Source organism: Poecilia reticulata, chromosome 18 (genome assembly GCF_904066995.2).
Source record: "Poecilia reticulata chromosome 18, P_reticulata-male-v2, whole genome shotgun sequence".
NCBI classification, from domain to species: Eukaryota; Metazoa; Chordata; class Actinopteri; order Cyprinodontiformes; family Poeciliidae; genus Poecilia; species Poecilia reticulata.
The window spans coordinates 2,497,686-2,522,781 of NC_088847.1; the positions used below are offsets into that span (position 1 = coordinate 2,497,686).

Below are 25,096 nucleotides of genomic sequence, written 5' to 3' on the forward strand. Positions count from 1 at the left end.
TGGTATGGATTTATCTCAGTATATCTGTGTCAACATTTTGACCTGATCCCTCCAAACTTCTGGTCTGGTGAAAAGAGCTCAGAAACTTCTGCATTTTTACGTCTGATGAGAGGAGCAAACCTCCCCCCTCCCATCCTCATCACTTCCTACAGAGGGACAGTAGAGAGCAAACTGACCAGCAGCATCCCAGTCTGGTTTGTGGCATGTAACACCTCTGACTGGCAAAGTATACAGAGAGTGTTGAGGACAGCAGAAAGAATCATCAGGACTGAGCTTCCTTCCATCCTTGACACCACTTCCAGTCGCTGCCTGACCAGTGGTCGGCCAATTTAAAAAAATCTCTCCCAACACTCGGCCCAACACTGCTAAAAGTACAGCTTTAATCACTGATCTAATTTTGAACCTATGGGCTGTTGTCAAGAAGAAATGACAGACACCAGAACCGACAGCAGTAGCAGCAGATTTGGTGAAGGCTGCTACCGAGGTAACCTGGGCTTGTTGCACAACCCAGCAGAACCACAGGCTGTTGCCTTCATGCCTCGCTGCATTAACGCAGTAATTCACGCAAAAGAACCCGAATTCCAACAACTGAGAGCATATGCTGTACAGCACATGGACAGTACATGGTGGGTCCTTTTCAGTAGCCCCACATTTCAGTATTCAAAAATATTATTTTCATTGGTCTTTATCTCGCTTTGTAAGTGGTACAGAGCAAATTTTCAAATTTCTAGATAAAATAATTTATGGTTTTATTAGCTATAAGCCACAATCATCTAAATTAACAAATGCTTAAAATGTATCACTTTGTCAGTAAGGAATCAACGCTATACATGTGTTTCACATACTAATTGAATTAAAGAAAGAACTTAAATAAAACTCGTACTTCTTCCTGCTTATTATGATACACATGCATGAATGTAACTCACATTACACCTTCCGAAGCGACTGTAGCGGCGGCCACTCTCTGTCACGCTGTAGATGTAGATGAAGTTGTCGTGAGAGCCTACAGCTAAAAAGCGTCCGTCTGAAGACACAAGAAGCCATTAGTTCAGTTAAAGGGGACTTCCACTGTTTTTCATGTTATTCCTTTTTTCTTCAATTATGTACAGAGAAGAAAATGAAAAAAAAAAATCATAAACCACAGAATTAACTACATGTGTGTTTATATTCTATCATTTCCCCCCCAAATACAATTTTTTGGTTTTCTATTTTTTTTTTAAATAAATTTTCAAAAATCACACAGAAAAGTCATATACATTTAATTTTGTGTAGAATTTTGAGGAAAGATGTTAATTTGATAGAATTTGGAATAAGATTGTGGAAAAACTAAAGAGCTGTGAATATTTTCCAGATGCACAGAAAGTTCTGAAACATTGTGGTATGTATTACATTCTTTAAAAAAAAGGTGTGATTTCTGCAGATGGCATACCTGGTGAATATCTCATGACTGATAGCTGTTCATTCCCGTCTATGGATTCAGAAATCACCTCCTTGGTTACCAAGTCGAGGACCACCCACCTGTCAGAGTTACAGGGAGAAGCAGACGGTCAGGGAGCTGCCAGGTCAAACATACACTGCTGCTGCTTTATGCTAACTAATCCAGTGCAACACACTCCACATTTATTGACAGCTTGCTAAAGATGTGTAAAACGCCTTCAAGTAAATGAATGAATGGTAAATATAGTTTATAATATAGTTTATTAATCCCAGAAGGAAATTCACATCTCGGTACACTCCTTCTGTAGACAGGTGCCTGAGTCTGCAGCTCTGCGGGGCGTCGCCCTTTTGTTAAATAAATTACACTGCCTGGCCAAAAAAAAGTTGCCAAACGAATGTAATTAAGCAAATAGGTGAAAGCCTCCTATTGGATCATTTCTGCACGTTTCAGTTGGCAACAAGTTATTTAACCCCAACTGGTGCAATGAGTTGCTTCTTATTTTTGGTTGTGGAAAAGATGTCAGTCTGTTTGGGAAGGGTCAAATCATTGGCATGCATCAAGCAGAGAAAATATCTAAGGAATTTTCAGAAAATACTAAAATTGGGTTGAGAACTGTCCAACGCATTATTAAAAACTGGACCCATTGTCTTCGAGGAAGAAATGTGGCCGGAGAAAAATCCTTAATGAATGTGATTGTTCCCCCAGGGTTGGGAATCAAACCGCAGTCAGCTGAGCTTAGGACCAATAGCCTCTGTATATGAGTGACTGCTCTACTTCTAACTCTGCACTGTCCCTATTGCAGCTATTTTAGATGATTTTAATGTGATCAGCAGAACTTCATATCATTGTTGCATAGTTATTGTATTGCATTACCTTCCTGTGCTGAGGCCAACAGACACAACCGATCCACTGGGGCAGAAACCAGCACACAACCCATACTCCTGTCAGAGACAAACATCCATTTAATCTTTGTTGGATAAATGCAGTTTGTCTGTAAAAGCAAAGTTGAGACGGTTTCTAGACTGCAGTAAAATCTTCAGTCTGCATATCTTTCTGTTTTGAACCTTACTTACACAAAACCATATTTGATTATATTTCTGTAAGGATTTTATCACAGGATGCTTTGTTAGCTTTAAAAGTATAACTAAATAAAAAAAGCCCCGTTTTCAATGTGTTAGCTATTGACAGATAACTTCCTGCTGTTAAAGAGTCCAGCTGAAATCCCTTCATCAGTCAAGTCAGCACTCTGATTGCTAAAAAACAAACATACATGCCCCTAAAATTGTTTGAACAACTTCTGCAACAAATATTGCAACCAAATCAATCTTCTTTTTGGAATAATCAAGCATGTCTGGGTTACGTTACTTAGATTAAATAGTGTTAAAGTTTCCAGACAGTCAGAGATCACAGGAAGCACAAGAACATCGTTCTAAAGAGTATTGAAGCTGCATTCAGTATTCAGCTAGCTAAGGAATAATCACTTATATAATAATATATCTAATTTTATGAAACGTTAATGAATTTATACTCACCTCCATATGCTCAGCACTTGTGCCTCATATAGGACCCTAGTATTCTATTAATTAATTCAGTTACTAATTATTTGTCCATATGGGGGCGCTCACAGACTGTGCATAGAGCATTGAATTGTGGGAAAAGTAAACAAATTTGGCATAAAATAAATAACTCCAAATGAACTAATTCAATCTAAACATGCAGACCAATTTCAATTCAATTACATGCATTCCAGTTCAACCAGATATTCCAGAAAATCTGCAGATTAATAAGATGCTATAAAAAAGCCTTCATTCTGCATGAGTTTAAAAAACAGAGCTAAAGATTAGAAGAAGTGATTCTTACCTCGAGGGTGATACACCAGTCCAGGTTGTGTTCCTCTGTGTTCCACAAACACACCTGCCTGTCATGGCTACAGGTGAGGAAGATGCTCTGAGAGGGGTGAGTAGCAAGACCCCACATCTCATCTAAATGACCCTGAAATATGTGTGTATATATATATATATATATATATATATATATATATATATATATATATATATATATATATATATATATATATATATATATATATATGTATATATATATATATATATATATATATATATATATATATATAGAGAGAGAGAGAGAGAGAGAGAGAGAGAGAGAGAGGGAAGCTGATGAAAATTAAAATTTCTTCCCTCCTGCTGCAGTTACAGCTGATCTGAGCTGCTTGGTCCATTTACCTCAAGTATGCAAACAGAGCAAAAGGAAAACTGATATTATGAACATACCTGAACTATGGCAACAAACCCATCAGAGAAAGATCCTCTGAGGATTGCATTTCGGGTTGTACCAACCAAAAGTCCCTCATCATCTACAACAGCAACGGTGCGGACAGCCCCAAACTTTTCTGGAATCTGAACATAACGGCCCAGTTAATTCCAACATTCCAGGCATTTCCCTCCCATGGGGAGGATGCTTCACACGCCAGATGTAACACAGACACACACAGCTGCAGATCACCTCACACTCTCTCTCCGGAGCCAGGTCGGCGCTCCAGCGGATGATCTTGCGGTCCTTTCCCCCTCCGCTGAGCAGAGCTCCACACTTCAGGGTGCACAGGGTAAACACACTGCCTTCGTGTGCTTTGATTGGACGCACAATCTGATAGGTTTCTGTTTGAAAAGCAAAGTGTTAAAGGAACTGTGCACAGGTCAAAGCTATATGGATTATTTTATACAGTTAATATTATGCTATGACTTTATGTAACATAATATATAAAGAATGAAATCCGTAACGTAATATCATCGTGACTTTAGGATTCTAATATCAAACTGAATTTGCTAAGGTTCTCTTGTATTTTTTATTTTTCAAGATTAGCAGACAAGGTTTTATAACCAGAACCTTCCTGTTAGCATGTGAACACACTGACCTTTGGCCCCTTTACCAAGCGTTTTGGTGTCTGCAGCAGACTTCGCCCATGGCAGGATGTTGCCTTCAGAGTCTCCGGTCAGAACATCTCCAGTTAGGCTGAACACAAAGCAGTGGATGAACTTGGGCTTCTTGTATTTCTGTAAATAAGAAAACAAATTTTTTTTTAAAAGCAACAATTTAACTGATAGCTGAGGTTATTTTAAATTATTTCTATTTGCTAAAGACAATGATGATGAGAGAATTTTGCTTTATTTCTCCCCTCAAAGTCAGAAGTTCCCTATGCCTTAAAACCATTTAGGAAAGCCCAAAAGATGATGTCATGACTTTGTAGGCTTCTGCGTAGCATTTCAGCTAAATAAAGCTACACCTATGGCCAGAGCTCAAACTAACTCTCTACTTGTGTGGCACTGTGACAAAATGAAACCAAATGGGCCAGAAGTGTGGTCTTCCATGAGTCTGCTTCTCCCAGATGTCTGCATACCGCTGTCTGTTCACCGCTTGGAGACGTGTCCTGTGGTGTGATGACACCAAAGTTCATGACCATGTAGGTCCATCATTACACTTGGAGAAAAAGCAGGAAGCTCAGTTGTAAAGTTCTGCTGTAGGAGGGACTGGTGCACTTCACAAAACAGATGGCATTGTGTGTCTGATAAAAACAACTTCTAATCAATTGACAGCAATACAGTAGTACTGTTGTCAATCGATTGCTGTCAGTCAATTAGAAGTTGTTTTTTTAAATCAGATTAATCACACTCTAGTGCTGTGATTAATCTCAATACCTTGCTTTATAAGCTTGATTTATAAATATGCAGGCAGTAGTGGTTCTTTCAGGAGTGGTGCAGATGGGAAGCCCCAGTATTCTTTCTCCTAGTACTCAACAGTAACTAAGGGAAACATACTCAGTTTCCCTTAGTGCACATTTAGTAGAATGTGCTAGTGCAGATCTAAACATGAAAAGTTGACAGTGTCATTTAATGTCAGATGGTGATGAAAAAGGTACCATACATTTTTATACAGGCTTGAAGTTTTGTATTATTGTCCTTGTTGATAAAATGAATCTGTTCAAAATGGTCCTGATGTGTCATACATCCTCTTTTAGACATGAATAATGTTTGTCTTTAATTTTCAGTTCTCTTTAAAAGGGCTTCCTGCTTCCCCATTCAGGCTCAAACTGAGGAAGCTGCAAACAACATGGAAGCTCTCGCTCATCACCAACCACTAACACAGAAAACCTGTCAGGACGACGTGACAGGAGACAAGCGGAAATCTGAGCCTTACTCCGAAGATGCCTTGTTTCTTGGTGAACTGCCCTGCGCTGAGTGTCCAGAAGTAGACGTGGGATTTCCCACAGGTGATGATGTTGTTACTGTCACTGGGGCTGAAGTTCACATCAAACACAGCCTCATTGGTCGTCTGCACACAGGAGCACAGGCAGGTTCAGCTCAACTACAGCAGAGGGACACTGACCGCCGGTCAAGTCTTCAAAGAGTGAAATGCAGCAACATCAGACATCAAGCATACAGGTTAGGTAATGGGATCTGTACTGATGTAAATGTGGAGTTTCCTAAACTTTGGTCAGATCAAACTAAAACCTGCCACCGTTGAATGAAAGCTAAGAAAATAAAACATGTTTAGAGTTCACCACTAGCGAAAAAGTGAAGTTGGAAAAACCTAAAACATGCAAAAAAATTGGCACTAATGGACACTGACGTCAACACACAGAATTATTTTAGAGGGAGTTCTTGTCAGACGAGGCCAAATCAGAACTTTTTGGCCTGTGGGGAAAACCCTATGAGTGATGGAAATCCAGTACATCATGTTGATAAGACTAAACCCACTGTGAAACATGGTGGTGGCAGCATAATGCTGTGGTTTTGATTTCCTATAAAAGGGAATAGAAAACTTATCAGGTTTGCTTATAACACAGCCAGAGGTACAGCCTACAGTATAGTCTATTAATGTGTTAGAACGAGTCCTATTCAAAGCTCAAACTTCAATAATATTGAGAATTTGTAGTAGGATGTTCTCCAACTAGCCTGATGTAATTATTTTGCAGAAGGGTGGGCAGAAATCTCAGTCTGGAGATATGCGAAGCTGGTAGAGCCAGAACAGATCTGCAGATGTAACTGAAGAAATACCCAATAAAAAACATGTGAGCATGTGGTTGTTATATGACAATATGAGATTTCAAGCGTCTGAATAATTTTGAGAAGGGCACAAAAAACAGTTAAGGATGTAATTTCCCCACTCAGTTTATAAAGAAAATAACAGTAAAGATTGCAGTAAAGTGCCACACAAAGACTCATTCATGCAGGGAAGAATGTGGTGAAGAAATGAGAGCGGGTGGAAGTTTGCTGTTTCTGTGTGCTGTAAACTCAAAGGACGGGTCCAGTGTTGGACTGCAGTCACAGGCAGGGAAACTCTTTTAGATCATGTACATTTTTCAACACCCAACTATAAACACACATATTCACACAAAGAATTTGCCAAATATTTATAGAGTTGCCATGACAGCAATGCAGAAAAATGACTCCCAAGAAAGTTGAGTAGTTTGGGGTAAAAAGCCCATTTAAACACAGCAGAGCCCCCGCCCCATCAGGAGGCTTCACCCTCATCTCTCTGGAGGTGGAGGTCATTTATAAAGCACCAATACATTCCAATCACTTTATTTTACACGGCACAAAACTTTGTGACTCTTTCTGATTCTGTCTGAAGATGGATGTCAGAGTTTAACATCCTAAAGTGATTCAAACATTACATGGGATGGTTGCCAACCTGGGTGTGAATTTTATATCAGTGAAACCCATTAGGACAATGATAATGAACATTAAGATATTCATTATCGTTCAATGTAAAAAGATCTCAAATTCAGTCATGCCAAATTGGATAAATGCCAGGGTGGAATTCAAGAAATGACTAGACTGGCTGCAGAGAAACAACCTGCACAGATGAAGAAGTTTGTTAACCTGAGTCACACCTTGATAAACAAAACCATTGTAGACAATAAGATAATAGAAAAGAAGAACTTAATTAAGAGATGTTGTAATTCCCATGGGGTGGCTTATTTCCTTTCTACATTGTGAGGACAAATTGAACTCCCCAAAGTGTGCTTTGTTTTGCATTTCTGCAAGTGTCTCTTAAATGTTAAAGTTCGTTTGGCTTTACAAGTGTGAGATGAGATTCTGCAATCTTAGACGACAAAAAAAGGATTTGGAGAAAAAAGAGGAATGACTGAACTAAACAAATACTTTGCAAGAATATTCAGTTTGATCAGGTTAATGTTGCTTACCAGCAGTGGCAGTAATAGACCAGATGTACCAATGGACCACTTTTATTTTAATGGGGACACAGAACAAAAGAACAAAACCAAAAAAACAAAAACAGAGTAACATTTCATTGTTTGATAAATGAAGCCAAAGAGCCACTTGCGGCTCCAGAGTTTCAGACTTCCTGATCTAGCAGATGAAAACTGTGACCTTATGTTGGTACGGCTCAATCTAAAACTGCATGACCTTAATGTTTAATTCATTATTAATACACAAATTACTGTAAAATGTAAAGGATGAATTAGTTATGGTTTCTGTGCCAATGCATTTCATCATATGGCATGTATGTAGTATCTCTTCAGTCAGGGGAGTTGGCCCATGCTTACCAGAGTTATCTTTGAGGGTGATTATTGTGCTGGATGTTGTTTGTCATTATTTAATTGTTTTATTATCTTTAATGAGATAATTGTTCTCTCTTGTAATGGTGATTCCCAGATAAAGTGGAGGTCACAGAGGTCAAGTTCAACTGTTACTTTATCTTCAGCAAGTAAAGGAAAGTGTAATTTAGGACATGAAAAGCAACCAAACTTGGTAAGTAACAAGAAAAAAAAGATTGTAAGGAAATACGAGAGTGTGCTGTGGTGGTGCAAGGGTTAAGCACAACCCATGAATGGAGGCCTTAGTCCTCGACGTGACCATTGCAGGTTCGATTCCCGGCCTGGTGACCTTTGCTGCATGTCTTCCCCCTTCTCTCATTACCAACTTTCCTGTCAATTAACTATCAAATAAAGGCCACTAGAGCAAATTAAAAAAAATTGTAAGGAAATACGGAAACCTAGAATAAAAAGTAACAATTAAACATTTTGTTTAGTGTGATCCGTCCAAATTCCCTGAACAAGCTCCTAGAATTTGAGAGATATTCTCAGGGGTTAGAGAGCGAGATCTAAAAGTGGTTTTCCAATTTTTGGCAGATGATTTTTCTAACTTACTTGTCCTTAAGAGAGAGTGGACGTGTTTGGATCAGTTGCTGCAGTGACTCTGAGATATCAAAGCCTGGACTGGTGGAAAATGAAGCTCAACTTCACAGTGTTCTTTGATTACCTTAATCTCTGCATGCTTGGTCCCCTTGGTGCAATCCCACACAGACAGTATGTGTTCATTAGAGTCATCAATCACACAAAGGAAAGTTCCAGAATCCTAAATCGTTGATTCAAAACAAGAAAATACATCATAAATATGAAACGGTTTCAAGAGCACAAACATGCCTGAAAACTCAGATTTGAATTTATTCCTCTTTTGACTTATGTAAATAATGGTTTGTGTGTTTTTCAAAAGTTGTGTTTGTATATGTGTACTCATCTGTTTGAACAAATACTGAGTTTGTCCTACTTTTTAGCTGAGACCTGGCACAAGCAAAGAGTCAGAAATGTCCTGTCCTTTTCTGTGGGAGCCTGTAGATGTCGGAGAGTAAATACTCCGCAGAAACCTCTGTCACATATCTTAATATATTTTTACTGTTGCTGTTTTTTGCCACAGTCAATTTATCTTTGATTGTTTGTTAAATATGTTTTCATATTCTCCTTATGCCGTCATTAAAATTTCTAATTCCATTGGCAAGAAGTGCAAACTTTCAGGCTTCTTCTTATTCTCCTGTTGCCATGGTGAATTGTGCATTGATGAGGACTTCTTCATCATGCTCGCTCATGTTTAACTCCGAGGTAACTTGACACAGAATTGATTTAGCTAGTTGATATCTCCTGTTCTGTTTCACAGAGCTGGGTAGGTTTACTCAGAGCTTGTTAACCCGGCTTTCTGAAACGCAGCCCCGAAGTTTGAATCTGATCAACAGAATACTTTTTAATTTAAGGGAAACTAAAGTCCTCCTCTCACCATATTAAGATCAACTGGCGGTTGCAATTGTTAAAATGCAGTTAGTTCACATTAGCCTCGTTTCAGTACGAAAGCAATCATGACACATCTTACGTCCTTTTTCATTAAAAAACTAGATTTTCCCTAGGATGATTTTCCAGCAATTGCTTGTTTTTGTGACGTCACAATCTTAGAAATTTGTATTAATGATATAAGTGATTTCTAGGCCTCCATCATCAGTTTCAGATCTTGGTTCATTTTAACATTTCACCAGTTGGAGGACATGTCTTTTACTCATCTATATCATGCAATCCTGATCAACTTGACAACGTCAAGTCTGAGCAAATTCAAAGTAAAGAGCAGTTTACAGTTACAATGTAAACTAAAACAACTTACAACAATGGAGAAAGCCAACGATCCCATTCCCACTCCCCTCTGGAAGGTTCCGAGGCCTATTTGCTGCAGGGTGACCAGGGTAGCAGAGTCCCATATATGAACACATGCCTGCATTGGCTAAAATAAAACATAAAACCATATCATCTACAGAGCAGAACAGATCAGATCAAACTTTATTGACCCATAAGGAGCAATTTGTTTTGCAGACAGCAAGGACAATCACAGATAAATACATAACATAAAGAATAAAAATACACCACACAGCATCCATATAGCATGCAGAACAATTATATTTATTTTATGCAAGGCAAAAATGTATTCAAATTCCCATGTATGATATATTACTACATATTCCCGATTGATAGACACAGGCTCAAGAGCATTTTGAAATGTACCAACTAATTAAATGTGTTGCTTTCATTCATGTGTTGTTTTCAGCATCATCCAATATTACTGCCACAGCAGTAGTTACCTTTCCATCTTTATCCACGCCGGCTGTCTGTCCAGATGCCACTCGAACATTGTCAGGATGAACAGCAAGACTGCAGAAAATAAATATTTTCATTTACTTCAAAACCTTTAGAAAAGAATCCAGAGAAGAAAGAACAAAAATAAGTGCATATGTAGTGACTTGCGTCCGGATCCTATTCACCATAATGAAAACATGCCATCATACAGATAAATGGTATAGTTTGTGTCACGTATTTGAGAGTGTTCATCATAGAGTGGATCTCACACACTGTTGATAAATGGTGGGTCTGCTCTACGGGACTCTGGATGGGACAAAATATCTGTCACCGTGGTTACAAATGGATTGGAAACTGCAGCATCAAGAACACCATCAGTGAAAGTAATAATAGGATGTAGTGTGTCGTGTTACTGCACAGAAACAGTTGATTCTGATGAAGTATTGGGCATTTTATATTCTTAAATAAATTACACCGAAAACAGGGATAAATGAAAACTTGATGAGGACAACCCTCAGTCAGAAGCGCTGATATCCAACCAGATCACTGAAGTAGGTGTTCATCAGAATCCACATCAGTTTTTAATGTCAGAATGTATTATCAAGCTGTTCAGGCTGCAGAAAGTTTCTGCTTTACAGAAAACTCCTTAACATTCAACATGCTGCTCTCCACAGCGCATGTTTTGTGACCAAATTTTAATTGAAAGACAATACATCATCCAAGAACTATTTTATAGCTGAGTGCAAAACACTCTCATAGATTAGTTTTATTACATCACACAATCATAACATACCAAGCCCAAACAGGCTTACAGGAAACCTAATCTAAATAAAGAAATAGAATCCAGTTCATAAGCTTAAGGTCATAGGAGTTAACATTCATTCTGCTGTTAGATTCTTTGAAAATTACTAAACTAAGATTATAATCAGAATATTTTCTTTAATCTCTCCATCTGATCGTGCAGCCTTTGACTGGACTTTGAACTCCTCTGTAGTTGAAAGTATTCTAGAGTTAAATGTGAGGCTATCTGAAAATCATGAAGCCAATGATGTCAAAAATTCTAAATCATTTTAGAGCCTGACAAAGATCAGATTATCTCTATCATTTCTTGAAATATGAAAAACTAGAACTGAAAGAGGGCAAACTTCCCTTTCTCATGATGGCAGCAATGCTTGTCTGCACGTCCACTTATTATAGGGAGGTTATCTTAGTAAAGGAATTTAACAGGTCGTTTAGATTTTTTCTTCTCCAACTTCACTAGAGCCAAATAACAATTTGCAGCTTGTTCTTAAATAAATTCGCCTATTAAAAATTGATTTCTGAGTAGAGTTTAATAAAGTATGGAACTAGATCACAAATCTGTACAAACAGTTTCAGATCTGGAAGAAACATTTTTACAGCCTATTTTCATGTCATCCCTTGGCACTCTGTTAGTACTTCAATACGGTCATAAAGAGAATAATCAGTGTGATAACACACAGCATTTAGAAGCAATCGACATTTTCAGCATTCCAGTCTTTCTTCAGAGAACAGGACTGACTCCTTGTCCAGGGTAAATGCTGCCTGGCTAAGCAAGACAATGACGCTACCGGTCAGCTGCTACTGCAGGTCATCCAGCATGCAGACCATGCTGATGGAAATGGTTTCCAATGGTCTGACATGACGCTCAGGTGCCAGGAGTTCAGAGGCATCCATCATGCAGTTCCACTGGGAACTGATCACAATAAAGTGGTCATCAGTGTGGGATGTGGCTAAAGGTCGTCCACTTCTATGGCTTTCTGTGACTCTGACAGTCTCTCTGTGAAACTGAAACTCTAAGCTCAGCGATCTGAGAATGTTCACCTGTAAAGGTTATAGTACAATTTAGGTTCATCCTGAAACTTCACCTAAATCAAGCATCCTTTGATTTTTGTGAGAAATAGATACTGTCAACATGGAAGAACATAGACTATCACATCAAGTCGAATTAACCCTTTCATGCATGAATTATGATATGTCAGGATTTTTTTTCAAAAATCTTTTTTGATTCTCTTAAGCTTAAGTCATAAAAAAAGGTAGGATTTTTTTTCTTTTTTTTTTTAGGTGATCAATTGTAATTTTCTCCAAATATAAAGTTTTTAGTTGAAAAATACATCAGTAGTATTGCTCTTTAGGGGTTATCTGATGTCACAATATTTTTTTTTACCTGCAAGAGTCATCTACAGTAGAAGGAGGGTCAGGGTCAGTTGGCATGCTTTTTTGTCTGTCGGCCATATTGGGTTTAACAAAAAATAATTTCTTGCATTTGCAGCTGATGGCCAGTAGTTGATAGTGTATTTTTTGATGCATTAGTGTCCACTTCAGTGGTCTGTGTGCATTTTTAACATAAAAATCCACAAGAAGCACAAGAAAATGGCTTTTAGATAGCTGTGCACTGTAGTGACCACTATGCATGAAAGGGTTAAGAGAACAAAGTTTTTCCTTGATCATATGCAGAGGATTGTTTAGTTTTACTGACCATCGGACAGAGTCGGTGTGTTTGCGGTAGTGGCGCTGCATCCGGTTCTTGATGTGATAGAGCACAATGACGCAAGCAATGAAGTAAACCGCTTCACCAGATGGAAGGAAAAATAAGTTAGCACGGCAGTCCCGTCCCCGGTAACCATAGCTACGGACAGGGTTAAGGTGGCAACACTTAAATTTTGTAATGCATCACTACATGATAAACCATTCACATATTTATCACAATGTTTAAATTAGAAGCTGTACTTTAGATGAATAAAAACTACTCTAAGTTAATTATTGACACAGACTCTTATGTTTAAAAAGATCTAGCCGTTTTACACATCACCTATAGGAAGGCTGATGTTCCTGAACTTAAATTCATCATCCCTTTGATGAAGACACTGAGGTCTGCTGTGTCCTTTATATGTTGCAATAAGAAGCATAGTTACAAAGAAATCCTCCAGGCTTTTCTTCACTCTTCCTAAACTTTGTGGGTGAATGTTTTAACGTTTCAACAAACCAAAACTTGCAGGCCACAACTATGAAAAACAAAAAAACATACATTATACCGTTACTATGGGTTACTTCTGCAGGTTTTGGCAAAATGCATGGCATTATGAACAGCTCCCAAAGCCAGTCAGACGAAGAGGGATTTAAATTTTTTAGCATCACAGAATGTTTATATATAAATATTTACATCAACTGAGGAATAACGTCACATATAAGAGATTTGGGGAACAAGGTATCGAGGGCAAATCTAAATACATCATGATGGGGCATGATGACAAACTGTCAAAAACTTTATTAAAAGATTCTTCAGCAATGCTTTGGATTAAGGGTGTGTACACTGGTGTGTATCCTATTTTTTTGCAATTGCTTTGATTCCCAATTGATTTGCTAGGTTTCTGTCAGAACTATACAGGACATATGTTACATTAAAGGTGTAAAAAATGATAAAACTACATGATTTTTACATCAGAAAACCCAATATTTACACTGTACACTTTTTACATCCTCTGTATGAGATCAGTTCTTTCCACAGCATCATATCCTTCATCCATCAACAGAGTGAAAGAAACCAGGTGTGAATGTAACACAAGCCCAATCACATAAACACACAGCTGTGTGGCCTTCCTGTGGAAGGATACACCCAGTCCAGCTCCAGTCTCTCTGAAGGCAGCTCCATCTTCAGGTTGTCATAGTTCTGGATGTTGGACGGGACGTACATGGTGATGGGTCGGCCACGGATGAACATTTTAATTGACTGTTCTGGATAAGATAATAGAGAGATAAGAAGAACTTTATTGTCCCGACAGAAATTTGTCTCGTGTACACACTCTGGATGCTGCATAACCCAAAACCATGACCATCATATTACATCCACACATAAAACTCACTTTTATAATGAATCTATTTTAAGATAAATAACTACGTAAAAGAAGAACTACTCAAGAACACAAGAAAAAAAACAAAAACAAATCACACTATAAAACCTCTTCTGGCTTTACTCTTATCTGATTGCTATAGTCTGATGACGTTAATTAAAGTCATTAATAGACTCAGGCGTCTATTAATGTTTTCTAACATGAACAGAATTAGGTATTGAAACTGTTTCTCAAATATTTCAATCCCCATGAAAAAGGATTTACATAAATTCAGTAACGTTCACATTTCAGATTCATTTCTCCTTCTAGGCAGCTCTTCTGTTTCAAATTAACAACATATATAAAGGGTATAAATGCTTTGCAGAAACTATATTTTGCATCACTTTGACTGCTAAAGCACAGAATGTACAAAGATGTTCTAGCCTCATCTATTATTCTATTTTTTTTTTTTTAGAAATTATTAAACCTTTCTATCCAATGTACAGATGTGGGGTGTAGTTTTAAAACAAAGGAGGATAAAAAAGGGATTTGAACTCCTTTATGGTAATAAAGGAATGAATATTTTAAAAGGCTTTGTTTGCTTCCCTCTGTGTGCAGATAGAGAGCTGTATTATGTCATTTCTGGTGTACCTTGGCTGTAAGTTCCTCTTCTTGAGCCGGGTGAACCTGTGTGCACAAGAATGCAAAAACTTAGCATAAAAAAATGTAGTTTACATAAAGAAGCTTTAAATATCTGTTGATTGTAAATCTTAACTGATCTAATATGGAATCATCTGTAACACACTCTCATGTATTAGCAGTAACATCCTGCTAAACAGAACATCTTAAATGTGACTAGAAACTGTTGGTGCCAAGACCAGATCCACTAAGCGTGCTGTGTTTATAATTCATCTATGAAATTCTTGAGAACTGAGTCCTTTTAATATGGCAGCCAAATATGGTCAAATATGGTTACTTTTTATCTGAGCTGAGTTCTTTAAAGTAGTTCTTCATTTCCCCGTTAATTAACGATAGCTGATTTAAGACAGCCCACTAACAAGTCTGCACAAAATCATTGATGTGCAAACAGGCCGACTGACGAGTAATTTAGATTTGTAAATTAGACCAAAGCGATGCAAGATTATGAAGTGCATGGAAAATGTTGTACTTTTTCAAACACGAGTAGAAAACCGTCCACTCCAATACAGTGCAATGTGCTGCCACCTGTGAATATAAAGTATAAATCCAGCCATTCTGTTTCTGTGAAGGCCACAGAAGTTTGACAGAAAACCATTAGAGTGGTGAAATGTGTTGCAGACACATGAATGATGTAAACTCTAAAGCATACAAGCACAAAAAGAACAAATGCAACAGAAAACACTGCAGACACCAAATGCTGCAATCACAGACAGCAGAAGCAAAAACCAACAATTAAAGAAAAATGCTCCAACTGGAGACAAATTGCTGCAACCACCGGAAGCAAAGGGGGAAATGCCGCAAATAGCAAAGCCATAAACTCGATCCACAACACAGAAATACTCCAGGCCTCTAGGGGGAGTCGACCACCAAATCATATGGGACCAGACCTTCAAAGACAGGATGTCCAGAAGAAAGAAGGAGGAATATGTAGGGAATGAAAGCTACTCCAGACTCCTGGGAGTGATCTAGAGAATTTCATCTTTGTGGAGCCAGTTTTCCATCATTAATGAAGAAAAGACATCACTAAGACCAAAGAACTCATCAGTAAGAGAGAACTGCAAATATTACAAGACATGATAATCAGAGAAGCAGCTAAGAGAATGACGGTAACTCTGGAGGAGTTGGTTTAGATCAAAGCATATTCATGTGTTGGAATGTCCCAGTCAAAGTCTAGACCTAAATTTAGTAGGTCAGAGTTTGTGGGAATTGCAAGTAAAAAAGGGGAAACTGGATAAAGGAGATATACCCCAAAATAACTGCAGGCAGTTCTGGTGCCTGTTACTCTGGGAGCCCAATGGAACACACAGCGTTGCAACAACTTCCTTCAAATCATCTGTTACTTTGTTGGTTAGTATGTTTCACTATGAATTATCCTTAGAACACTGAGGGCATTGTTCAGATGGCACACGAGTTACATTCCAGACGGAAAGTCAGAGGTTCAGTTTGACCTCCAATTCACCAAGTGATGATCTGCCTCACAGTGAGAACCTGAAACCTTAATTTCTCAGAGAAAGTCTCTACCGACTTTCTCTGGTAGAGAAATGGCCCCTCACTGTTCACTGCTGCCAATGTCAACAGAAGAGACCTTCCTAAAATAAATATTTTCTTTGCTCTATTGTGATCAAAACCAAAACTTGCATTTCATACCCATCTTTTCATTGAAAGATGGGTATGAGGAGCTCAAGATGAGGTCAGAGTGAGAACATAAAAACGCACGTTGGCAGCCTACACTGCAGAGCTAACCATCCATCAACCTGCCATGTCAGTTGGATCAGCAGTGGCGCTCAGCTGACCACAGCGGATATGATTCCAGTGCTGCACCCACACATCTTGTCTCCATTCCCAGCAACTCACATGGAAAGGAGCAAGTTAGCAAGTTGGGGCTGGTGAAATTCTCAGTAAGTGACATAACTGAGTCAGTTCCCTGGATTTGGAACAGATTAAAACTTTTCACTCTGTTATTTTTGGTATGAACGCTAATTTACTGGCTGCTGAATTAAGAGAATCACCTCAATCTCAAACTACAACCAGTTTGGAGAAGCAACAAAAGAAATTCTATTAATATATTTAATCTTAACCAACAGTAGCAAGATCCTTGAATTAGAAAATCTTTAAAAAATACAGTAGATGTATATATACTGCATCAGCCTGTGAAGACATACATTGCTGAATGAGCTGTTTATTTAAAATCATAACCAAAATCTTTGTCCAAATTACCCATCATGAATTAGGATGTTTGTATATGGGGAAGATTTTAGGTGGGATTCTTTAGGCAAAAGGTTTGTGTGCATTTTCTCTTTCTATTGGTGATTGTAAAATGTCCAAATACAGAGAGGAGGTAGGCAATATCCAACCTCCAAAAATAAACAACTCAAGATAAAAAAAAACAACTAACAAAGTATAGCGATAAAGCACGAACCATACTTATTACTAAATGGAGAGCAGCTGGTCTGTTATTGGACAGTGTGTATCAGTTTCTTCAGCTCGTGCAAAACTTACAAAAATATTCCAGCTTCTGTGTTCTGAATATCCTCAACTGGTCTTCAAACTGACACTAACCGCGTTCCCATCAACAAAATATGGGCATTTTGAAGTATCATATTAGGAAAAGTTGATGAAACAGCAAAATCTGAAATAAATTCCTCAATTAAAAAAAAAGAAAAAAAGTTTTTTACACTGGCTTGAGGTGCTTTTTGGCATTTCCATAAAATGGCATGACAATTGTATTCAAACCCAGATAGCAACACTAGTAACACTGTATAAAATGATTTGTGTAAACTTTGTTTTCAGAGTGAAACTCAGTGTTACTTTTAAAGGAGTTTTTGCTGCAAGTCAGCTTGATAAATGCAACAACTTCTCTGTGCGCCGTCACCCAAAGATGACTGACAGACAGACGAGGTGGAGCAGTGAGCTGTGATGCTGCAGGCTGTTCAGAGGTAGAGGCTGGCTGGAGAGGGATCTCTCTGAGTTCGACAGTCTGTACTGAGAGAGATGTAGCTTTTCTCATGGGTCTTCTGAGAGACAGCAGGATCTGGACCGAACTGTGGCGAGTCGTGACAGGATACGGCTGGCAGCCAGGGGCCTGATTTAAAATGTTACTGACTTTTCAGTTTTCGGTGGGCCCACCAATCAGAATGAGTGATGTACTTAAACTGAAACCTAAGAATTTTTATTTGTGTTTGGGATTGTTCAATATATTTTGGTTTAAATTCAACTGAGAGCTTAAAAAAAAGAAAAAAAAGAAAAAAAAGAAACGAAAGTCTGTTTCCGGTGTTTAAATGTGTTCATCAGACAAGTTTTTTTTTTTCATCCTATGTATATCCTACAAAATTTGTATGTGAGATTTGATTTTGAAGTTTATTAAATAAGTACATTAACTACAAAGTCTCATTTATTAGTGGCTCAGGTAGAATTAAGTTGAGATATAATGTAAATATGTAAACAGATCAATGTACAATGTACATAGTCTACAACTTTCTACAACTAAGTAGTAGAAAAACAAAAAATATATTATGAAGGAAAATAATTTAAAGCAAAAATATAGAGCAAACCTGCCTCTAGAGGTTGTTTTCCAATCATTCAACAATCTGAACTTGGCTTGAATTTACTAAGATAATAAATGTTTATAATTTTGTCAGTAATATTTCTCACTGTGTTATGATGGACTTTAAATGATTGGATAAGGACTTTGACCACTCACAGATTAGTATGTAGCAACGGCTCCTTGTTGAAGATCATTGCTGATGTCTTCCCTACTTGGCATTGTGACAAGGCACACCTGTATGTGCCACAGCTGCCAACTGCCAACCCTCCTGCTTTAATGGAGGTGGCCCCACCTGCTGATGATCAATTCATTCACTAGCATCACCAGGTTGCTACTGAAGCAGTAAAGGTGTACTTAGTTTTTAGACACGTTTTTATTTTGGCTCTAGATTGTGTTTTCTTTTTCAACATGAGGTTAGATTAGATTTAGGACCTAATCATGTTTATGTCTTGGCATCTATAAACCAATTAACAGAAACAGGGTTTACTTTGGCAACAAAAACGTTCCACAGCCTTACCTGCACTGGCTATCAGCTCCTTCGCCCGGCTGTGGAGAGAGAACACACCCAGGTGACACACATGAAACCACTTCATGAGAACACGGTGTGGCTCTGTCAGCATCTTCTTATAGAAAGGGAGTCTTATGTTAAATTTACACAATCAGCATCCCAACCAACTGTCTGTTGCAGAGGACATGTGAGGAAAGAGTGAGCGGAGTCAGCTGGAAGTGATGGCGGCGTACCTCTCCAGGCTGGGGGAGCGGGTCAGCAGGTTGGCAGAAGACGCAGCTTTCTTGTCCAGACGCTTCCTTTGCCTCTCTGGATTCGCCAGCTTCTCGCTGTTTCTACGAACCCTACAGCGGCACAATGCAAACAATGAGCCTTCAAATGAAAACACTTACACTGTAATTCCACAGACAGGGTTAGGATTTTTCCCAATAGAGGTATGCAAGGGGCTGCCAGCATGATTACAGGCATGCTAAGACAGAAACAGGCACAGCTGTTGTAATTTGATGTAATTTAATCAGGTTTGATAAGAGCTTGTTACAAAAAGTCAGAGAGAAGACGTGTTGATCAGAGCTGATCAGCATGAGATCAAGGCAAGTTTATTAAAGCAAAACGGAAAAGAATTTTGCAGCTTTTAGTTTGACAAAAGTCAGCAGAAACTCTGCTGCTTCAACAGTCCAGGTCATGTCCATTTGAAAAACGTCCTCAGTGAGTGAACCATGTGCTCTTCATTTTCAGATTTCAGGTGAGAATGAGGAATGGTTTGGCCCCGTCAGTGGCCTGTTTGGTCAGTGCACTAGCTGGAAGGCAGATTGTCTCTCACACATGAGTTTAGAATATTTTGCTCTGAAAATGCACAGTAGAGATGGCATAAAATTCACATCACGAGGTGAAATTTCTTTTTCCAACTGTGTTCATGACAATTTGGATGCAAATACGGAAGAAGGCTATGTTCTTTACATCTATCAAACTACTCCTATATGTTCATCATCCTCATCCTCGCTCAGGATGAGGAGTTGATTAAAAGTAATCAGCTCATGCTGGGCTTTTAAAATTAAAAAAATATATATATTATTGGTATTGTATGATCTGTATTGTATAGTTTGCTGGAACTGGATTGTATGTGACTGGACTTAAATCTGAACCTGCTTTCGATTAAACGGTATATATATGAATAGAATTGTTTAAAATTACATATGATTTAACTAGATGTCTTTGTAATAACAATTTACTAAACTTTGTCAGTCTTGGGAGACATGAAACTCAATGTTTAATGAAAATCAGTGGCAGTTTTTGATATGAGCTCTAAGGGTGGTGTCCCAGGGCGGCATTAGAAAGGGTGGGGGAGCCCAAAAACCACAAAATAAAAATATCTTATCTGTCTTTTGTGCCCTGAACATGTTTGCTACTAAGAAGTGAGTGCTTGTTCCACTAAACAGTGAAGTTGTTAAACTGATCAGTTAAATTAAAAGAATTAAAGAAAAACATAATTGATATTTGCAGCTGCATTCTGTTTATAGTGGAAGGATGGCCAGTTCCTCTGCTTCTCAACAATGTCTCTCAAAATATGAACTCAACTACAAGAACAAACTGAAATAATCAACCATTTGGTCTGTAAGTCAATCATACATCCTTCAATACCAATAGTTGCAGTTCATCAAGTAATGGGACTTCTAGTCTCTAACATATTTATGTAAAAAGGGCAAAAACTATATTTACCACAGTTCACTTTGTGATGATTAGCTGATGTACCAAAAAAAACACACCATAAAGAACTAACAAAAGATCCATTTACTGCTTCATGGTAGCCTAAATAAAGGAAGTAAAACTCTCTTGGCAATAAACCTTCTTCCTAAATACTTGAGGAAACCTTTAGTCATCTCATAATAAACCATATGTTTAAAAATAAATCTAAAATAACTATACAGAATTGTGGTTCTGTCTTAACCTTAACCCATGTTAGAAAGAAATCATTTAAACCATTCTCTGCAAAATGTCAGACACACTACACAAAACCTCTGTGCAATAAGTTCTGGTTTCTAGGAGGCATCAACTTAAGGACAGGAATGAACATGTTTTCATTACATGTACAATCACTTTTTTAAATTCATATTTCATGCAATGTAAAGATTTCTATAAGAGTGCAGAGAAATTTCAGAGTAAATAGCATGAACTGTATCTGAGATATTTGGGGAAAGTTGGAGGTTCAGGACAGACGACAGACTGCACAGGTAGATTTGAGATCATTGCTCATGTTTCTTTGTCTCCCTTCATAACAGTCTCTCGTTCATTCCTGGAATTTTATTGTTTTGAAATGAATATACATGTATGTTGATTGATTAAATGTTAATATTGGTACTATCTGTAATTAGGTTCTAAAATGTTTCAAAAAAAGCGTCAGATTTTTTCTGATTACATTTTTGAAAAACGTGGATTTGATTTCAGCGTCATCCTGTCACATGTTGAAGTGCCTGTGAGCAAGGCACTTGACCCCGTAGGTCTACGGGTCTGCCTACCCGAGTATGATTACTTGAATGTGACTGATTGAAAGTACTTTGGGTGGTCGATATGGTGAGAAAAGTGTGATATAAATTCAGACCATTAACCATTAACTGAAAGATTGTGACATTAATTCAAAAAGGTGAAGCCTTGAAGAGCTCTAGCTCAGCGTAGTTTTGTTGTGTCAGTGGAACAGTTGCATTGCCAACAGCACATGTTGTACAAGGTGAACTTATTTTAGTGGGAAGATGAAAGGCCGAGTTCAAGTTGGAAACCACTCGGCATTCAAGGCATTGATCAGAGGTAGATCAAAGGCCACCAGAGAGATCCTGAATGTATGAAACCCATTACATAGGAAACCCTCTTCCAAGCCACAAAAAGCATTGGGGACAAAAAAGGAAAGTCATACACAAGAACTGGTCCCAGTAAACAAAAGCAGCTGTGCTTCACCACTATGTTGTTTACAGACCATTGGAAAGGCAGTTGTTCAAAAGAGTTGGAAGAGAAGAACCAAAGTATTCATCCCAGAATTTGAGGACAGTGGTGAGTGATTCAATGATTAGATTACTTCTGCAAAACCCAGTTGAATAGCAGCTCCTTGTTATTGTCTTTACCTAATCCTTTATATGGCAGTTTTTTCATGAACAGTTCCTTTAGTGCTGCTTGTCTGGACAGATGCCCTTTGAAAAGTTACAGCTATTAAGGTTTACACACAACCTAATCTGTTCAGCCTAAGCACGTGTGTATTGCCAGCCTCACCATACACCTTTCTGTGGTGTATGGTGCAGCACATCTTCCATTTGCTGCAGTGTAGTTGAACTAATTATGAACATGTCGCTCAGCCGGATCAAATGCTCCACTCCAGCTCCATGTTTTCCCAACAATTTAAGCAAATACATGGGAAAGATTCCATTGGGATTATTTTAGAAAACAGACCCTCACCACCCCCCAGTCCCTTGGTGTTTTCTGATTCTGATAGCTAAAGGTTTGGCCTGTGGCAGCACAACTGGGGTTTGCAGAATCCAACTCAGACAATATCGAAGTTGATTGAGTCTTAAAAAGCCATGCAAAATTAATTTGGTTATGCAGAAAGTAGCGGTGAGGCTGGCTCACGCACAGCGTTCTTTCTCCTTCCTGGATGGGGGACAGGGGTCCAGATCGCAGGCTGAGGTTTTGGTCTGAGCCGAGAGAGGTCGGGGCAGAACCTGGTTCATCCGGAGAGCAGATTCTATCCAGGCATTCTTCCCTCTGAAGGGATCTCACCGTTGTTGGCTGAATAGGCTCCTCCACTGACGAAGCCCAACTCGTTTCTTTTTCTTGGTCCCCTCCGACTTCTTCATCCACCTGGTCCTCCTCTTCCTCGTCCTCCATGCCAGGGACACGGTGGAGTTTGCCTCGTGTCCCATCGAGCACGAGCTCCGTTGGAGGAAGGCCATCTTCAAGATGGAGGCTCTGAACGCGTCTCGATAGCGCGGACATGGTGGGCTCAGTCTGAGTTGCCTTATCCAGTGATGGCAGTCTGCCTTGCTGCTCTGCAGATATTCCGCTTCCTATATAGCCGTTAGCATTGCTCACAATGCTCTCTGACTGTTGGCTGGAGAAGGTACAGAAGTTGGGAACCACACAGGCCAGTCATACAGCAAGACAAAGATATGAACACAACCAACGTTCAACAGACCAGCATCACAAGCCTGTAACATGTTAGAAACAATACAACATTCCTGTTATCACCATTCATGTTAATGCCTCAGGAAATTCTATCAACCTGGACATGTACGTCACTTTCTGTTACAAATCTACAAAATTTGCAAATGATGCCTTTGAAGCACTTTTTTAAAAACAGTTTAGAATTTCATCTTTTTTAGTAGGAGTCCCTCAGCATGTAGCATCTAGACGTGGTAAGTCTCGATGCTGTGAGAAGACCTGTTGTTCACAGCCTGTTCAGGTGAACCCAGATCCTCTACTGCATTGTGTTCAGGAATGCTGACTCAGCCATTCTTAATGCTCCACAAAATCAGGGGTGCTGTGTGAAATCTGTGATCCATGCAGACTCTGAGCACACTGATGGTTGTGATTTGATGCCTGTAGCCTACATGGATGGATACTAGCAATTTTGTTGAGCTAATGGGGCGCCTAGCCCCGTTTCTCCTCCACCGCACCCTGTCAGTGCTGCACAGATAGCAGCACATTGTGTGTCTTTACAACTGGCTGTTCCAACCAGTTGTAAAGACACTGGTTGCTCCAACTCTCAACCTTATCTCCTCGGTGCTGCATACAAAACATAAGTATATGCACTTATGTTTGCTCTGTGATACAGTGGCAAACTGTCCAAGGCGTCCCTGCAAGCAGTGGCGCAAAAAGTGGGTATGCAGGGTATGCAACACATAGGGGCGCAGCACCAGAGGGGGCGCCAAAACCCAGTCTGCAGGGGGCGGTGCATCGATGATGTTTTCCCATACACTTCAGCGCGCCTTACGCTCCTTCACCTCGCGCACATAACGAGGTAAATGTAGCGAGTTTTACCCTTCACGTATCGTCACCTGGGGGGGAGGGATCTATGTTTTCGCATCCACCTGAATAATGTGTAGTCGCGCCACTGCCTGCAAGGCAAAGCTTGTAACAACAATGGAGATGTCAATAATTTACAAAAGCTTTGATTGAAGCAGATAAATAACAGGGAGGCTTTCTGAAATGCTGCCACGACCATCAGGATTATAAACCACCTAAACTGTCACTTTTTACTATCATTTAAAATTGTAGTTGGCAGAAATTACAGGTGATCAGTTGTCATGCTAAGGTAAGTGGTGTAGCTGTGAGCTGCAGCCTGGCTCTGAGTTGGAATCACCTGGCAGCCGTGGCAGCGTGGTAAATTCCATCGTTGGCTGAACTTGATGAGAGTTTTCTGCCGCTGGTGAAACCGTCTGAGTAACACACCTGGTTCAGTACCCGGGCAGCACTGGGGTTCACTGGGGGAATCAGAAGGAATGGTCCATATTTGTGAGGGCATTCACTCTTTCTGCATGCACAATTACAAGAACATGACAGTATGTTTGATCGCGGCCAGGACGGTCAGGATTTGACATAAATCCAGCTTCTGACCTGACCAAACACTGACCTGCAATCAGCTGCTGCTTCAGTAATGGGAGCAGCTGATCATGCATCCGGATCCTCCGCAGGGCATCAGCCAGCGACGACTTCAGCAGCGTGATCTCATCCTCCTGTGCTTGCAGACGCACCTCCATGGAGGAACTGCGGTCGGGGTAATCAGTGCTGCCGTCTGCTGACACATCATCTGCAAGTAGTCCGCAAAATATTCTTCGTGAAAAGCAATGCCTCAATTGCGAACATATCTGTTTGAAAATGCTCATGGAGGAAATACAAGCCTCAACTTTAGTTTTAATTTTTTTTTTCAAAATACACAAAATCCTCTGCCGCCAACTGATTAATATCGACTGTATTGCTTACACTGAATGAAAGTACCTTTGTACATTTTAAATAATGATCCACTGATTGATGAGCTGTGCAGGAACCAAGACGGGGCAACTTTCACTTTAGGATTAATCTGAAACAACAAACTAACACATGCACATTTTCTCTTCAAAGCTTTTTACCTCCATGATAAAGAGCATTT

General features: G+C 39.2%; 1 protein-coding gene across 2 annotated transcripts in view; it reads right to left on the reverse strand.

The window, feature by feature from the left end:
- eml3 (EMAP like 3) overlaps positions 1-25,096 on the reverse strand; it is a 57,437-nt gene that overhangs the window by 2,034 nt on the left and 30,307 nt on the right. Inside the window, exons 2-20 of one of the 2 annotated variants that reach the window (XM_008434932.3) lie at positions 24,581-24,757; positions 24,311-24,431; positions 22,583-23,059; positions 19,203-19,313; positions 18,979-19,007; positions 14,870-14,905; positions 14,003-14,123; positions 12,868-13,017; positions 10,376-10,445; positions 9,904-10,020; positions 8,740-8,835; positions 5,651-5,785; positions 4,371-4,509; positions 3,962-4,113; positions 3,730-3,855; positions 3,299-3,430; positions 2,312-2,379; positions 1,430-1,518; positions 927-1,024 (exon numbers count right to left, since the gene is read on the reverse strand). In XM_008434932.3, coding sequence (XP_008433154.1) covers positions 927-1,024; positions 1,430-1,518; positions 2,312-2,379; positions 3,299-3,430; positions 3,730-3,855; positions 3,962-4,113; positions 4,371-4,509; positions 5,651-5,785; positions 8,740-8,835; positions 9,904-10,020; positions 10,376-10,445; positions 12,868-13,017; positions 14,003-14,123; positions 14,870-14,905; positions 18,979-19,007; positions 19,203-19,313; positions 22,583-23,059; positions 24,311-24,431; positions 24,581-24,757 — 2,444 coding nt within the window. The remainder of the gene's footprint in view (positions 1-926; positions 1,025-1,429; positions 1,519-2,311; positions 2,380-3,298; positions 3,431-3,729; positions 3,856-3,961; positions 4,114-4,370; positions 4,510-5,650; positions 5,786-8,739; positions 8,836-9,903; positions 10,021-10,375; positions 10,446-12,867; positions 13,018-14,002; positions 14,124-14,869; positions 14,906-18,978; positions 19,008-19,202; positions 19,314-22,582; positions 23,060-24,310; positions 24,432-24,580; positions 24,758-25,096) is intronic. The other variant, XM_008434933.3, reaches the window with a different exon arrangement.